This window comes from Borostomias antarcticus (genome assembly GCF_949987555.1).
Source record: "Borostomias antarcticus genome assembly, chromosome: 2".
NCBI lineage: Eukaryota > Metazoa > Chordata > Actinopteri > Stomiiformes > Stomiidae > Borostomias > Borostomias antarcticus.
Genome location: NC_140235.1, coordinates 24,867,529 through 24,884,285, shown reverse-complemented (window position 1 = coordinate 24,884,285; position 16,757 = coordinate 24,867,529). Strand labels below are relative to the sequence as shown.

The following is a 16,757-nucleotide window of genomic DNA, read 5'->3' as shown; positions in this document are numbered from 1 at the left end:
CAAATTGGACCAATTTGGCTTCAGCTTATTCGGGCCCTGTGAGGAGCCTGCAGAGCCTGGTCTCACCAGAAGGGGGCGCCACCAGAATCCTTCTCTGTTCCCCCGAACACAGACCGTTTTAAAAAAACGAATGGGCCATGCATTCGTCCCCGTCACCATAGAGAGAACCAAAACAGCCCATAATGATACGTACGGCACTTTGGAGCAGGACAGAGTAGAGGACCTCAGTCTGGGTTTGGAGCTGTGGTTGTGGAAGCTATGTGTTCCCGCACTCCTCTCCGCTAGAGTCATGGAGGATATGACTCTTCATCCTGTCTCAGGATCTCTGTGGCGACAAAATACAGAACACACAGTTATGAAGTAAATATGATGGAAAAGTAAATCAGCCAAGGAATCCCTTTTTAATATCTCCTCTCCTTCCTTCTCCTCTTTCTCCTCCTCTCCTCCTCTTCCTCCTCCTCCACTTCCTCTCCTCCTATTTTTCCTCCTCCTCTTCCTCCTGTTCCTCCTCCAGAGTTACAAGCAGCCGTCAGCGTTCATCGTTACCCAGCATCCTTTGCCGAACACAGTGAAGGATTTCTGGAGGCTGGTGCTGGACTACCACTGTACCTCCATAGTCATGCTGAACGATGTGGACCCTGCACAGGTACACACACACACACACGCGCACACACACACACACACACACACACGCACACACACACACACACACACGCACACACACACACACACACAAACACACACATTTGCACGCATGCACACATGCAAACACACACACTCGCACACATGCACACACACACACACGCATACACACACTCGCACGCATGCACACATGCACACACACACGCGCGCGTGCACACTCACGCACACACACATACACACACACAGACACACACATACAAGGGTCGATGAGAAATGCATGTGGTCATTTAAACAAATATATTGTAGAACATGTAGACACTGAAATAACAGACATTTTCTCAGAGTGCCCAGACAGACAGACAGACAGATAAAGATTGATCAATATCTAGATAGATGGCAGCACAGAGGGCTAGGACAGAAGGACAGAGGGATGGAGAGAGAGGGGAAGAGAGGGAGAGAGAGAGGGAGAGAGAGAGGAAGAGAGGGAGGGGGGAGCGACTGCAAAAAGACAGCGAATGCTCCTGCCTGAGGCCCTGTCAAAACAACCAGACATCAAAGCTACAGTAGGCGTGTGGCAGCTTCTCCTTGCTACTCACACACACACACACACGCACACACACACACACACACACACACACACACACACACACACACACACACACACACACACACACACACACAGTACATACAAATGCACACACCCATGCCAACACATATACACACAAACACACACACATACACTGATATGGGGTTCAGACTGTCTGTCTCTCGCTGTCTGAAGGCCAATTTATGACAGGTAAGATAAGTTTGGTAGGACACATCTAAATGTCAGTGTCGATTTTTTAAATGCCTGATTGGAGTGTCGCAGACGTGTCTTGCACCTCCTGGATTTTGTAAGGTCACAGACGCTGTCATAGATAGTCGCATAGCGTGATTGGTTGGCCACACGGAAGCTCCCGAAAAGTGGGGGGGAAAAAAAACAACTTGTATTAATGACCATGAATTGGTCTGCCTGTGTCTGTTTACCATCACAAAACTGGTCAGGTATCTCTATAAACCAGCTCTCATTCTCCTGTCGTGTGTGTGTGTGTGTGTGTGTGTGTGTGTGTGTGTGTGTGTGTGTGTGTGTGTGTGTGTGTGTGTGTGTGTGTGTGTGTGTGTGTGTGTGTGTGTGTGTGTGTGTGTGTGTGTGTGTGTGTGTGTAGCTGTGTCCTCAGTACTGGCCAGAGAATGGCGTCCACCGCCACGGACCAATCCAGGTGGAGTTTGTGTCAGCTGACCTGGAGGAGGACATCATCAGCAGGATATTCCGCATCTACAATGCAGCACGGGTACGACACACACACACACACACACACACACTCATTCACCCTCTCACACACACACATCCAGAAACAAATACGCGTTCTCACCCACACTCACACACACACACACTCATTCACCCTCTCGCACACACATACAGAAACAAATACACGTTCTCACCCACACTCACACACACACACACACACACACACACACTCATTCACCCTCTCACACACACTCATTCACCCACTCACACACACACATACAGAAACAAATACGCGTTCTCACCCACCCACACACACACACACACACACACACACACACACACACACACACACACACACACACACACACTCAATCACCTGCAGCACACACTTGCACACTATCATTCTCTCATCACACACACACACACACACACACACACACACAGACCTTGCTGTTCTCTAACCCCCCCCCTCCCCCTGCCCAGCCTCAGGACGGGTACAGGATGGTGCAGCAGTTCCAGTTCCTGGGCTGGCCCATGTACAGAGACACGCCCGTCTCCAAGCGCTCCTTCCTAAAGCTCATCCACCAGGTGGAGAAGTGGCAGGAGGAGTACGACGGGGGAGAGGGGCGCACCGTGGTGCACTGTCTGTAAGTACACACACGCGCGCGCGCGCGCCCGAAGGCACCATAATCCCATCCCCCATCCCTCATAAGCAGCCCTCTAAATCAGACGTGCGACTTATTCGATCCAACACGGCTGTCGAAAATACCGCGGAGAGGGGGGGAGGGGGGGGGAGTGTGGCGCGTCGCCCAATGGGATGCTCCGAAATGTCAGCCCCTTCACGTTGACAGCGATCAGTCATATGAGCGCCTCCCCCGATGACAGTGTGGTGGTCGTCACGGTGACAGGTGCCTGCAGACAGGACAGACTGACATTTCAACTCCTGACAGACCTGTACAGCTCTGTGCGTAGGGCCAGCTCTGATGTAATTGCACTGGCTCAACAGTAAAGGGCAGCATCAGCCAGCCTCACAGTTGGGATCAGAAGGAGGGTGCCGCCATCTAGGGGTGAACTGAGAGAACTGCACTGAGCAGGCCAAGTTCTATATCAGAGCCTCCATATATATATATATACACATTTACAATCATAACTCTTTCTCTCTCACCCACTCTCCCCCCCTCAGGAATGGCGGCGGGCGTAGCGGCTCGTTTTGTGCCATCAGCATCGTGTGTGAGATGCTGCACCACCAGCGCAGCGTGGACGTGTTCCACGCCGTCAAAACACTGAGGAACAACAAACCCAACATGGTCGACCTACTGGTGAGAACTTCACACACACACATACACACACTCGTCGACACCACAGCTACATGCAGGTTATGCTACATTGTTATTACACAATATGACATTTTAGAGTCTCAAAATAGAAGATTGCACTCTGGCAGACATTCAACTTGACTTCACAAGTTTGAATTGAGAGAGAGAAAAGGAGAAAGGGAGATCGAGAGAAAGAAATAGAGAGAGATGAAGAGAAAGAGAGAGAGACAGACAGATTGCCATTGACATTCGAATAAGGTAAAACTAGCAGCGTGTAGGGAGCGTAGGTGTGGGGCAGGTCAGACCAGATCGTCCTGTAGCTGATGTCATCATTGATCATGTCCTCCCCTCCCCTCCCCTCCCCTCCCCTCCCCTCCCCTCCCCTCCCCTCCTGCCTCCTCACCAGGATCAATACAAGTTCTGCTATGAGGTGGCACTGGAGTACTTGAATTCTGGTTAGCTGGGCTGCAGACTGGAGACTGCTGCCTCCCCCTTGCCTCTCCTCTCCTCACCCCCCCTCCCATAGACTGAGTCTGACCCCGGATGAACGTTACCTGAAGATACCAGGAGGAACTGCTGAGCTCTGCGGCCCAACGCTACGAGGCCGTCTTCTGCCTGACTGAGCGATATGTGTTTGAGGAGGAGGAAGAGGAGGATGAGGAGGAAGAGTGTATCCCGGACGCTTTTGCACTGCCCGATCCGAACTGTGTTATGATGATGACTCCGCAACCCAGAACGCAAACACACACACAAACACACACACCTGCTTTGTGTGTAGATTCAGAGCAAGACGGGTCTGGAGAGAGCTACTGTACCGCACGCACACACACACGCACACACACACACACACACACACACACACACCACCCTCTTGATAGGCCAGACCATGAACCCTCCCCCCTTCTACCCCCCTCCCCCCACCCACCTACACACACACACACACACACACACAGTTCAGCAGAAGCTTGCCTTGTACCACCTGTTTCATGTTTGTACAGACCTCTCTTCCCGCCCTTCCCTCCTGGTCACATGACCCCTCTCATGTCCCTCTCTGTGGGCATGCGATAATGATACAGTATAATGTCAATGTTGATAATGTTTTTATTTTTTATTTTCCATACGTTTTATTTTTTCTCTCTCTGGTTGTTTTTTTTTAAATGATGTTTTTTGTTGATACAAACTATGAAGCAGTAAATGATGACATGTATAGCTGAAGTCAAATTTGGCATTATTAAGAAAAAGAGATGGCGATCTTCAAATGTGTTACTTTGCCATGGCTTTGGTTGCTATGACGAGGCATGCAGAGTAGACAGGGCGAGAGGATGGCGCCGTCCCTCCACGCGCCAGCACTCTGCGCGACGTCCAGTAAGTGGTCGTCTGTTAATATTGTAAATATTCTACGTTCGTCAGATTATTTATTCCTGGAGTGTTTTTGTGAAGCACATCGAGTGACAATCATGTTATTTTGTTTTGGTCATGATGATAAGATTCCTGTTTTGCAAGACTACGTTGCATAATGTTGACCAGGTGTATTGTAAGCCTTTTATTTATCTTGTATGGGAAAAAAAACTACTCAAACTTACAAATACATGCATATCTATAAGTATTCACCTGGGTCCGAGTGGGTTTTATTAAGTGCCTATGACTGTTTTCTCTCTCGGCGTGGGGGTAACCTCGTTCCTCTGCGTGGGGGTAACCTCGTTCCCAGCCTGTCTTGCCCCACCCTGCTACCCAGGTCCTGCAGGTGAGATACTGTGAGGGCGGAGCTTCTCAGAAAGATGCCTAATCTGACCAATCCAAGAACACCAGTGTACTGTGAGTCTGCTAGGATTGTAAACTGCCAAACAGCAGAAAAAAACAAACAAAACAAAAGCAGAAACTGAAATGTCGCTCCTGTCATACCGGAATCTCTTCACCGGAACACTGTAGCAGGGTGAGAATGAATTCAAAGAGTTCCGCCAGACTAGCATTGGGGGCTACTGCAACACTACCAGCTGTGACACATACAGATGATGAAACAAGGTGTGAATGATCCTCTGAATCTCACATTCTAGTTTAGTCACCCTAAAGAGCACGGGTTTTAGCCTGCATATATTGTTTCTGCATCCTTTTTATTCAGTGCAAATTCTCCATTAGGTCATTGAAATAGACATCTAATAAAATGTGTTTCACACTATAGGCACATATTACATTTAGCCTACATTTACAGTTTTTGTCCGACACTTTTATCCGAAGCGAGTTACAATAAGTACATTTGTCTCTAGAGTACGTGAACCTACAGAAAGAGGGGAATATGACTGATTCATTGATTGGTGTAGCTGTGAAGGCATGTGCTCCAAGGATGCTCCAGTCTGGCACTGCGATGTCACTCCTGAGAACGGTCGGATGTTGACGTCTCTGTCTAGCCAATCAACGTCATGTTGTCGTTATTCCTGGACCAATGGCAGCGTGGGAATGGGACTGGAGCCCGCCCTTGTACGAAAGCGTGACGAATCAACGGTGTCCATTGATGAATAATTCAGAGTTCTGCCTCAGGGAGTGACGCAGGGGATGCTGATGCTCGACTACTTTTTCGCTGTAATTGTCTTAGAACAACTAATTATATAAGCGGTCAACGAAAGTTATAGTTTACACTGTGGAATTTGTATCCTGCTCTTATTTCGGTCAGTCTCGCGCGTCGTAAAGCTCTTCCGTATGTCGATATTGATGTGTTATTTCTGCTGCTAGTCGGAAAAAGATGCCGCAGCCCAGATCAAGAAAGATAGCCATTCTGGGGTACAGATCCGTTGGTAAGTTACTTGTAAGCTAGCACTCTGGTGTCATCTAACTATCACCTATCTCTCCGTTTGTGTGCGGGTCGATGGTAATGCATACGGCGGGTTACAGTAGCTAGCTAGCTAGATAACGTTAGCCAGCTACGATGGGCATCGTCTACTGTGTCAGCTTTCTGTCTTTCAACTCTGCCACTGACCTCCTACAGTAGACTAATGTATAGCAGATGGGTCCCGACAGCCCTTATGGTCACGTCAAGTCCGTTTGAGATGGGTAAGAATCGTGGGATGAGGGGGGGGGACTTGTGCTTCAGTTATTTGGACAACTCACTCGATTAAAACTGGGTTATTTAACCAGAATTGTCTGGTCCTGATGCTGCGGCCGCTACATCACGACGCATCTTGGCAGCTCCTCTCTTGAGACAGCGTGGCGGCGGCAGCATGGTAGCTCATTGGGACGGAACCATTCTCCTTCACCTTGGACGACATAGCTATCATTTATCGTTTGTATATCCTGCTATAGTACAACACATATTACACAACCATCTAGAGAGGTGTTTTATTCCAGTGTGAAGTAGTTTGGAGGGTGAGTAAGAGCCTCCTCCCTCTGCTCTTGGCTGTTCCAGACATTAGCCTTCCTCCCTCTCTTCAGACTTGTTCCTGTGATTGAGAATAGACAACCCTCCTCCTTGCTCCTTGTTGTTATAACAACAGAGGGCGGGGCTTCCTGGAGGGGGTGATACAGGTTTGAGGGGGTGACATTAACTAACGATGGTTATGCCTTGTAAGCCCAGTTCTATGAGTGGAGTGAAGCCCCACAGGGATCGCTCCTATTGGCTTGACCAATCGTAGCCAGCTACGCCCACTGAAAAGAAGAAACACACGTACCTGCGGCCAGAGTCAGGTGCACCACATAAAAGGGCCGTGCGAGCGGCGATCTGCCCCCAAAAACTGAAACTTTCAGCGAGCCAAATCACGTAACCATCGCTCGCTCCTATTGGCGTAGGCAAAGCAAAGGGGGCCGAAGCTCAAAGGTAACATGACCACACTGGAGGTTAGCATGAACCCAAGCACCCGCCACACTCAGCCAGCCGAGGGCAGGATAAGGTACGCAGAGGGAGGACTGGACAGGAAGTGGCCCTGCACGGTAACATCAACCGACCAGTCCTCGACCTCATACCCACTAAGGGCCAGAGACGGACCGTCGCTCGCCAAGACAAGTCCCGTCTATGACAACCTCTAGGTATGCCTCTAAGAGGCCAGGGAGGTGGATGACATACCTAAGAGATATTAGCGGACATATGACGACGCCCACGCTGCTGCCGCACATATGTCCGCCGCCGCCCGCTAAACAGGGCCTCCGAAGTCGCTACGCCCCTCGAGGAGGGCGCCCTAACAGCCCCGCCCGGGCAGGGGACATCCCACAGTCTCATAAGACTCCCCGTGAGGTGGAGGAAAGAAAGCTCGCAGCTCTCAAGCCCTGCCTGCTGAATGCGCTCTGAACCACTTTCAGTATGAAAGAAGGGCTTGGGCGGTGTACAGCTGTACTTGCGTCACCTGGGATGACAGCTTTACTTGCGTCACCCGAAAGCATCCAGCCTGTACTGAAAGCGCACGTAAGTCGCTGACCTGCTGGCCCGACGTCAAAGTGAGGAGCAAAGCGGTCTTGACCGAAGTCGTATGAGGGAAGCCTGCTTCAAAGCTGAATGTTTTTGGGAGCAGACCTTTTTTGCGGCGCTCCTGACTCTGATTGGCCACAGGCCGTAGCTGGCTACGATTGGACAAGCCAATACGAGCAAGCCCTGTGAGGCGGAGCTCCACAAAATAAAACTAACATTTATCCCCCCACCCCCACACACACACACACAATCTTAACAGGGAAATCCTCGCTGACGATCCAGTTTGTGGAAGGACAGTTTGTAGATGCCTATGACCCAACCATAGAGAACAGTGAGTATAGAAATGATCTTGTGTGTTTGCACGAGAGTGTGTGTGTGTGTCCTGTGTTGGCAGCAGAGTACAGGGCTGTGAGGAGAGCTGGAAGTTTGTTGTTTCCTCACTCATGCAGGCTCTTTACACACACACACACATACTGTACACACACACACACACTGCCAACCGCCCACGGCAGTTTCATTAGTGTGTAATAGTAGATGGTGAGAGTGAACTGACTGGCAGGAGCAGAGCAGCTCTCAAACACCTCTCTCTCTCTCTCTCTCTCTCTCTCTCTCTCTCTCTCTCTCTGTCTCTCTCTCTCTCACCATAAATCGTATAAATATCGCCCACTTGCACCATTGAAGACCAATGTTGACCAAAAAAAAAAGAACATCACAGTCAGGATTTGAACCCGCACCGTATCGGGCAAACCCCAGTATTACACACACACACACACACACACACACACTTAGACACACACACACTTACTTTGCTGTAGGACACACACCCTGTGCTGTAGGACTGTTTGTGGTATGGTGTATGGTGTATGGTGTATGGTGTATGGTGTGTGTGTGTGTGTGTGTGTGTGTGTGTGTGTGTGTTTGAAGCTGCATTTGAATGTTCTCTCCCCCTCTCATTCCTCCCCCCAGCGTTTACTAAGATGATCACGGTGAATGGTCAGGACTACCACCTGCAGCTAGTGGACACAGCAGGACAGGTACACAGCACTGACCTCTCACAGCACTGACCTCTCTCTACTCTCACAGCACTGACCTCTCTCTCTTTCTCTCTCTCTCTGCCTCTCACATCACTGATCTCTCTCTCTGCTGTCGCAACACTGTTCTCCCTCACTCTCTGCCTCTCACAGTACTGATGTCTCTCTCTGCCTCTCACATCACTGATTCTTTCTTGCTCTCTCTGCCTCTCACAGCATTGCTCTCTCTCTTTCTCTCTCTCTGCCTCTCACATCACTGATCTCTCTCTCGCAAACATGGGATTGGGGGGTGTCAGCAAGGGCAGGGAAGTGGGATTGAGAGACTGGACCGTCAGAACAGACCAGTCACGGGGGCGGCGGGGGGGGGGGGGTTGGATCTGACCAGGGTGTGTCTTCAGGGTCAGTCTACTGCAGCTGTTGGCTGTTGAGCTTGCAGTCCACGTCAGGAAAGAAGCTGTTGTGGAACCACTCCTTCTCGGTCCTGATGCTCAGCCATCTTCCGTCTCTCCGGCGAGATGGTGTGAACAGGTGGTAGCTGGGGTGGCTGGTGTCTTTTGTGATGGAGAAGGCCTTCCTGAAGCAGCTAGGTTGTAGAGATCCTCGATGGCTGGGAGCTCCACACAGATGATCTTCTGCTCCGTCTTCACCACACTCTGGATGGCGTGCATGTCGTGGGCGGTGGTGTTGCCGTACCAGGCTGTGATGCCTCCAGGCAGGATACTCACGATGCGGTAGAAGTTCACAAGTGTTTGTGTGCTCATGCCCCATCTCCGCAGACATCTCTGAAAGTAGAGGCGTTGTGGCCTTCTTTATGATGCCTCAGCGTTGTGTGTCCAGATCAGGTCAGGGGTGTCTTTTTCCTCATCTCCTGAAATCCACAATTCTCTCACAGAAGAGTAGACTGAGTGCTCAAGTAGATTGAAGCAGGTGAACCAATAAAGTGCTCTTTAGCAGGGAGTTGTAATACCATGGAAAAGAAAAAACTAAGGCAGCTCTTCTGGTACAAAATTAAAAAGGCTTTATTCTTGGGCTAGTTCATGATGAACATATAAAATGTCTACATGTTTCGGCCAGGCGGCCTTCGTCAGGGCAGCAATCATCTGCTTTGTCTCGCTAGTGTTCAGGGTCAGGTTGTTGTCTTGACACCATGCTACTAGGTGTGTCAGCTCCTGGAGGAAGGTTGAGTCATTGGGGTTAGATCAGGCCTATCACAGAGATGTCGTCCGCAAACCTTTGCTTGGCTGAGCAGTCGTGGGTGAACGGTGAGTACAGCCTGGGGCCTCAGTCTGACTCGGGTCACATGACTTGGACTTGTATGAGTGAGGTTGGATCAGACTGCTAGTAGTGTGAATGACCTCTCCTACCTAGTGTGTAGTGGGTACGGGTGGAGAGATGTTCCATGGTGATATCTTGATTGTGTCTCTCCAGGATGAATACTCCATATTCCCTCAGACCTACTCCATAGACATCAATGGATACATCCTCATCTACTCCGTTACCTCCTACAAGAGGTAGGACTACAGCTGAAACAGCTCTCTATAACCCCCGTCTCTCTCTTCCTCTCTTCCTCTCTCTCTCTGCTGCTCTCTCTCTGCTCTGCCTTTGCTCTCTCCCTCTGCTCGCTCTCTGTTGCTCTCTCTGCTCTCTCTCTCTCTGTTGCTCTCTCTGCTCTCTCTCTCTGCTCTCTCTGTGTTGCTCTCTCAACTACTCTCTCTGCTTCTCTCTCCCTGCTACTCTCTCTGCTTCTCTCTCCCTGCTACTCTCTCTGCTCTCTCTCTGTTGCTCTCTTGCTCTCTGCTCTCTCCCTCTGCTCTCTCTCTGCTGCTCTCTCTCTCTCTGCTGCTTTCTATCTCTCTGCTCTCTCTGCTGCTCTGTTGGTCTCTCTGCTGCTCTCTCTCTCTGCTGCTCTGTTGGTCTTTCTGCTGCTCTCTCTGCTACTCTGTTGGTCTCTCTGCTGCGCTCCCTGCTCTCTCTCTGCTCTCTTCTCCCAGCAGCACAGCTCACATCCCTTCGGAGTAGGAATGATTACTGTACAGTAGGAGAGGAAGTGTGTGTGTGGGGGGGGGGGAGGAAGGGGGGAGGAGAAGGAGAGAAGCAGTGGCGTGGAGAACCCCCCCCCCTTCCTGCCATATCAGATTGATGTCCTTGTCATTCGAGGGCCAAGCCTTAGCCCACGTACAGTAGTGCTGACCTAGCAGTGTATACTGTATACACACACACGCACGCACATGCACACACACACACACACACACACACACACACACTAGAGAAACTATAAAGTAGCCCTATCAACTGATATCCTGTAAGTCCATGGTACAGTAGAGTAGAGCATATTGAGCTGTGGTCAGCAGGACACATATACTGCAGCCAAGCTGTAGCTGTGCCCTTGATCATCTCCTCCCTGAAATATTGCTCTGACTCAAGGATCAGGTACATAATATGCTGTGTGCTTTGTTTCAAATTCTCACTAATGCTGCTGTTAGCTGCACAGTATATCTGTTGTCCGTATCTGATTGGATGTTAAGACTGAACTGGTCCCTTGTTGTGTGTTGTTGCAGTTTTGAAGTAGTCAAAGTCATCCATGAAAAGCTGCTGGACATGGTTGGTAAAGTCCAGTAAGTACTCCCTTAACCCTGATCCCAGATCTGCCTGATTTCCACTTTCTGTCTGGTACTGTTCTTCTTTTATTCAATCAGTGATTTAGATTAATTAAGCCTCTCTCTCTCTCTGTCTCTGTCTCTGTCTCTGTCTCTGTCTCTGTCTCTGTCTCTGTCTCTGTCTCTGTCTCTGTCTCTGTCTCTGTCTCTGTCTCTCTCTGTCTCTCTCTCTCTCTCTCTCTGTCTCTCTCTCTCTCTCTGTCTCTCTCTCTCTCTCTGTCTCTCTCTCTGTCTCTCTCTGTCTCTGTCTCTCTCTCTCTCTCTGTCTCCCTCTCTTTCCAGAGTTCCTATTATGCTAGTGGGGAACAAGAAAGACTTACACATGGAAAGGTATGCTGCTGTATGTGTGTGCGTGTGTGTGTGTGTGTGCACACGTGCGTGCGTGTGTGTGCTGGGAACCTCTCTGTCCTAACCCTTCTTCACAACTCTGGTCATAAAGACTCATTTTCCCAGCCTCTTCTGCTGTGGGATAGACCCCGTCAGCCAATCGGAAGCTTTGCCAGCCGTGCCTTTCAAATCAAACTGTATTTCCCCAGCAGATGTCTCACGGAGGGGGCGTGAGAAGGGTCACACAGTCGCTCACATCAGAGGGCGGGGCCGGCCCTGGCTGTACTGGTGCTAGCTGTGCCCGTCAGACTGGGCGGGGCGGGGCGGGGTCAGCAGCAGGGTCCGCGCTGGCGCAGGAGCAGCCTGAATACACGATCAGGGTTACAAACTACTCACTACCAGACTCCCATTGTGTTTCACTGCCGTTTGTTTTCGCGTTTGGAAATTCATGGAAGTGAATGCAGCTGACGGCTAACTATGGCTCATTCACTTCCATGTATTTCCAAACGCGAAAACTATGGCAGTGAAAAACAATCGGAGTCTGGTTATGATGAGTTGAGTTTGTAATCCCGATAGTGCATTCAACCGGTTATTTTGACTGTTTTGGTTCTTGAAGTGGTGTTTTTATAGTGAACTTTTAACATTGGAGTCAACAGGCACTTCCGCATTCGTCCCCCCAATTACAGTACAGTACGTCAGACTTGACCAATATGGCGGCTGCGTGAATAAAGCGAATCCAGACTCCTCCCACGTCTCCCAGAGAGGGTGTGTTAGTGTGTTTTTATTTCCTCTGCTCTGGCTGTTTGTCGGAGGACTAAGATAATAACAGTCTTCCTGTGATGTTGTGTTCACAGTGTTATAAGACGATGTGTCTCCCTGGTATACTGTGTCCCCAGGGTGATCAGCTGTGAGGTGAATGGTGTTACTAGCTAACCTGTCCCCCTGGTATAATGTGCCCCCAGGGTGATCAGCTGTGAGGTGAATGGTGTTACTAGCTAACCTGTCCCCCTGGTATAATGTGCCCCCAGGGTGATCAGCTGTGAGGAGGGCAAAGCCCTAGCAGAGTCATGGAACGCTGCCTTTATGGAATCCTCCGCCAAAGAGAACCAGGTGATGATGCGCTTCCTGTCCGGCCAGCCGGAGAAACCATGAGATGTGATGGTGGCATCTTTCCTGCACGGCCAGAGAGAGGGAGAGGGTCCCTAGGGAGAGGATGAGAGAGAGGGAGAGTGAGAGAGAGGGTCCCTAGGGAGAGGATGAGAGAGAGGGAGAGAGAGAGAGAGGGTCCCTAGGGAGAGGATGAGAGAGAGGGGGAGAGAGAGAGAGAGGGTCCCTAGAGAGAGGGAGAGTGAGAGAGAGGGTCCCTAGGGAGAGGATGAGAGAGAGGGGGAGAGAGAGAGAGAGAGGGTCCCTAGAGAGAGGGAGAGTGAGAGAGAGGGTCCCTAGGGAGAGGATGAGAGAGAGGGAGAGAGAGAGGGTCCCTAGGGAGAGGATGAGAGAGAGAGAGAGAGAGGATCCCTAGGGAGAGGATGAGAGAGAGGGAGAGAGAGAGAGAGGGTCCCTAGGGAGAGGATGAGAGAGAGGGAGAGAGAGGGTCCCTAGGGAGAGGATGAGAGAGAGGGAGAGAGAGAGAGAGGGTCCCTAGAGAGAGGATGAGAGAGAGAGGGGGAGAGAGAGAGAGAGAGCGTCCCTAGGGAGAGGATGAGAGTGAGAGAGAGAGAGAGGGAGAGAGAGAGAGAGAGGATGAGAGAGAGAGAGGGTCCCTAGGGAGAGGATGAGAGAGAGAGGGTCCCTAGGGAGAGGATGAGGGAGAGAGAGAGAGAGAGAGAGAGAGGGAGGGTCCCTAGGGAGAGAGGGAGAGAGAGGAGGCGGGCTGCTAATTGAATATCTCAGCTCTGCTTTACACTCTATTATGTCTGCAGTCCCTTGTGGCACACACATACACGTGCACACACACACACACGTGTACACACACACACACACACACACACACACACACCATATTTGTGTTTCTGACTTTTCCTCCTTCTGTGGAGGAGTAGTGCTGGGTGCTGGATAGCACTTTCCATCCCCCACCCTCAACACACACACACACACAGGTGCGCACACTGGTTGACAAATGAAAGTAACACTTCTCTCTGATCCCAGTAGCCAGAATGTCAGTGTTCTGTGGGAGGGAAACACATTGGAATTATGGTAATCATTAGAGCAGGAGTTCAAATTCAAAGAGGTCCAGATAGAGAATATTTCCCGAGGCAAAGGTCCGGAGGGGTGTCCATCGAATTGAAGTGATTTTTTTTGTGTCCTCAAATTCAAATGTTTTTTATTGTTGTTGTTTGGATTCCTTGTATATTCCTATCAATTGATCAGTTGAGTATGTGAACTTGAGTAGGCTATCCTATTTCCTTCGTTGAATGACAGATAATCCTGAAAGCTGGTTTTGGTGTGCTGACATGAGTGAATGAATGTGTCAGGATTCTGCTTGATCCATCATATCGGGGGCGGGGCTCTTATTTTCTGTGCTTTCAGTTCAGGTGTGTTTTGCCCAAGCTGCGTGCTCGTCGTGACGCTTCACATTGACGCTTTTCAATCGCAACGGCCTCTAAACTTATACTGCCCATGGGAAGAATGAAGTGTCTGTCCATTCTTGATTAAAAGCTCTGTTTTCGCTGTCTACTTCTCTCTTTTTAGAGCACGGCATTTGAAATCACTTTCTCCTCCAACTGCTGTCTCTCGTCTCGTCCGCTCTGTGTGTGGCTCACTCGGAATGCATTAATTTGATTGGGCATTGCCTGAGATAATTTACATATTTACAACGCATTCAATGATCTGTGAGTTTCCTGGCTTGCTTAAACTGTGTCGTTAAGCTGCGCCAGTTAAAATAGAAACGCTTCGTCAAAATGTAATGAGTCTTATAATTTATTGCTTATAGGTCTGGGTCTGGATAGGATGGCATCTGGGTCCTGGACTGCGGTCCACCTATTAGTGACCCCTGATCTAGGGGGTTCTAGAGAAAGGGCTCTTGCAAGTTTCTAGGTTGGAAATAGGACAGTATCTAATCAGATAGAAACATGATCACTACTGTTAAGTGATCTAGGGGTCATGTTCTGTTACTATAGCTTCACTGTCCCCCACCCGGGTCATCAAATCGACCCCTGTACGTTAGGGCGTACGTACATGTACTGTACACATATGAGCCGTGATCGCCACAATTCATTTTTCCCATTGTCAATTACATTTTGATTTGTACATAAAAACTATACTTAGTGTCTTAGTAAAAAAAAAGAAGTATATTCTACTCGAGGCCGTCTACTTTCTAAATCCGCAGAGTTCAGAGTTTGAGATGTTTAGTAGCTGTTTTGGTGCTTATTCTTAGTTAGACCCTGTAGAATGCATTGAGCAGATCCACTATGGTGCAGTAACACTATACAGACAGCAGAGGGAGGCATAGACTGAATGAACAGTTAGATTATCATACCATCTTATTGCATGGCCTGTTTTCTTTGTTTATTTTTGAGAAAGTAAAATCACTAGGGGTTCTTTTCATATTAGATATTGTAATCACTGATATTTTAATTCACTATACACTTTCAAATAAATGCTTACATTTTTAAACAATATGCCAGGTCTATAAATCTAAACTAGAAAAGCCCGCTCAACATTCAACCACTGTACATGCTGATGACATGCATCATGGGTGGGGGACGACAGGTTCACTGTGTACTTGTTCTCTCTGTGCACCACTGAAGGGTTAGGCTGCATTATGATGTCATTTCCTCCCCCGTGTGCGCTAACTTCCTGTCTCCTACCAGACGGCGGTGGAGGTGTTCAAGAGGACCATCCTGGAGATTGAGAAGATGGAGGGAGGAGCACCTCAGGGACGGACTTCCTGCTCCCTGATGTAGACCTGACCCCCCTGACCTCTGACCCGCTACCTGGACCCCCTACCCCACCCCAGCCTGGAGCCCCTAACCCCCCTTGCCCCCCCCCCCCCCCCCCCCAATCCTCCATGCCCCCTCCCCCATCCCTGCTTCACCAGTTCAAAGACCACACCAAGAACAGATGGTTAGTTAGCTAGACCTTGATGAAAGCTTCATGTTTCTGAAGACGTGCAGACTGGATGATGGAACGGTAATGACTGCATGTGAGTGATACGTTGTATCCAGGCAGTAGACTACGGGTGTGGCGGATGAGTCCTTAAGGTTCTCTGCCGGGCTTCCCGGAGCTCAGCAGACCCCCTGCAATGGAGCCTGGGCAGCAGGTAGAGGAGGCGGGGAGCAGAGGAGGAGAGAGGGGAGGGAGTGACAGGTAGATCAGGTATGTATCTGTATACTGTAGTGGTAGCGAGAGAGGGGGGGGGTGCTTTCTTCTCTCAAACCTTCAGTAATATATAACGCCGTGTCAAGAGGAGGAGCTACACCCATCCCCGAGGCCCCTCCCCGTGCCCAGCCATTACCCCCCCCCCCTCCCGCTAACCCCCTGCCCCCTCCACAGCCCTCGACACTGGGACATCCTTCTACTTGAAAGTGGCTGACTGGCTGTTGACTCCCTCCTGCGAAAGAAAGAAAACTGAACTTTTAATTATCAACTTTTTTTTTATTTTTGAGATAATTATTTAGTTTTTTTCATTCTTGTGCATTTTTTAAATTGGTTTTGTTTTTTTCCTGGAAGGACAAAGGAGGAGCTACCACTGTTGACGACACATCCTACTGTAGCTGTAGACCACAGCAGCCTCTCCCCTTCCCCCCTGCCCCCCCCCCGCCCCCCCCCCGCCCCGCTGTCCCCCTGACCCTGCTCTACAGAGAGGTCTACCAGTGTGTGAGCCTTACTGACCCCCCCAGTACAAGCCCGTCCACATCTCTTTTCTACCAGACCTCCCCCTGGCATGGAATGGCCTGGTCTGGTCAGGTCTGCCCCAGCCCGGAAAGAGTTTGTATATTGTATTTCTTTAAAAATAAAAAAAGAAACTGTTATATTGTTAACTCTTCCTGGACGGATTGCTCCTCCGTTCGCTGGGGCGGTGAATGTCGGCTGTCCTGATTCACGGTTGTTTTCATTAAAGCGGCTTATTGTTTCACTACAGCTTGTTTTTACTGTGGTTCCTCT

The 16,757-nt window shown here is 49.8% G+C and overlaps 2 protein-coding genes across 2 annotated transcripts in view; both read left to right on the top strand.

Moving 5' to 3' along the window:
- The window catches only part of LOC311318019 (receptor-type tyrosine-protein phosphatase mu-like), a gene marked incomplete at its 3' end in the record, with an annotated part of 215,199 nt that extends 211,493 nt beyond the window's left edge, over positions 1–3,706 (top strand). Inside the window, 5 exon segments of the mRNA XM_084449200.1 lie at positions 515–646; positions 1,848–1,973; positions 2,414–2,577; positions 3,114–3,249; positions 3,653–3,706. Of these exon segments, the coding sequence (XP_084305326.1) occupies positions 515–646; positions 1,848–1,973; positions 2,414–2,577; positions 3,114–3,249; positions 3,653–3,706 (612 nt within the window).
- A 2,093-nt stretch (positions 3,707–5,799) lies between these two features.
- On the top strand, positions 5,800–15,556 carry rheb (Ras homolog, mTORC1 binding; the record flags this gene model as incomplete). Its single annotated transcript, XM_084460726.1, has 8 exons — positions 5,800–6,035; positions 7,896–7,967; positions 8,603–8,670; positions 10,096–10,178; positions 11,226–11,282; positions 11,607–11,654; positions 12,680–12,761; positions 15,464–15,556. Exons 1-8 carry the CDS (start codon positions 5,984–5,986, stop codon positions 15,554–15,556), a joined length of 555 nt encoding a protein of 184 aa, XP_084316852.1. The 5' UTR covers positions 5,800–5,983.
- Between the last annotated feature and the right edge of the window lie 1,201 nt (positions 15,557–16,757).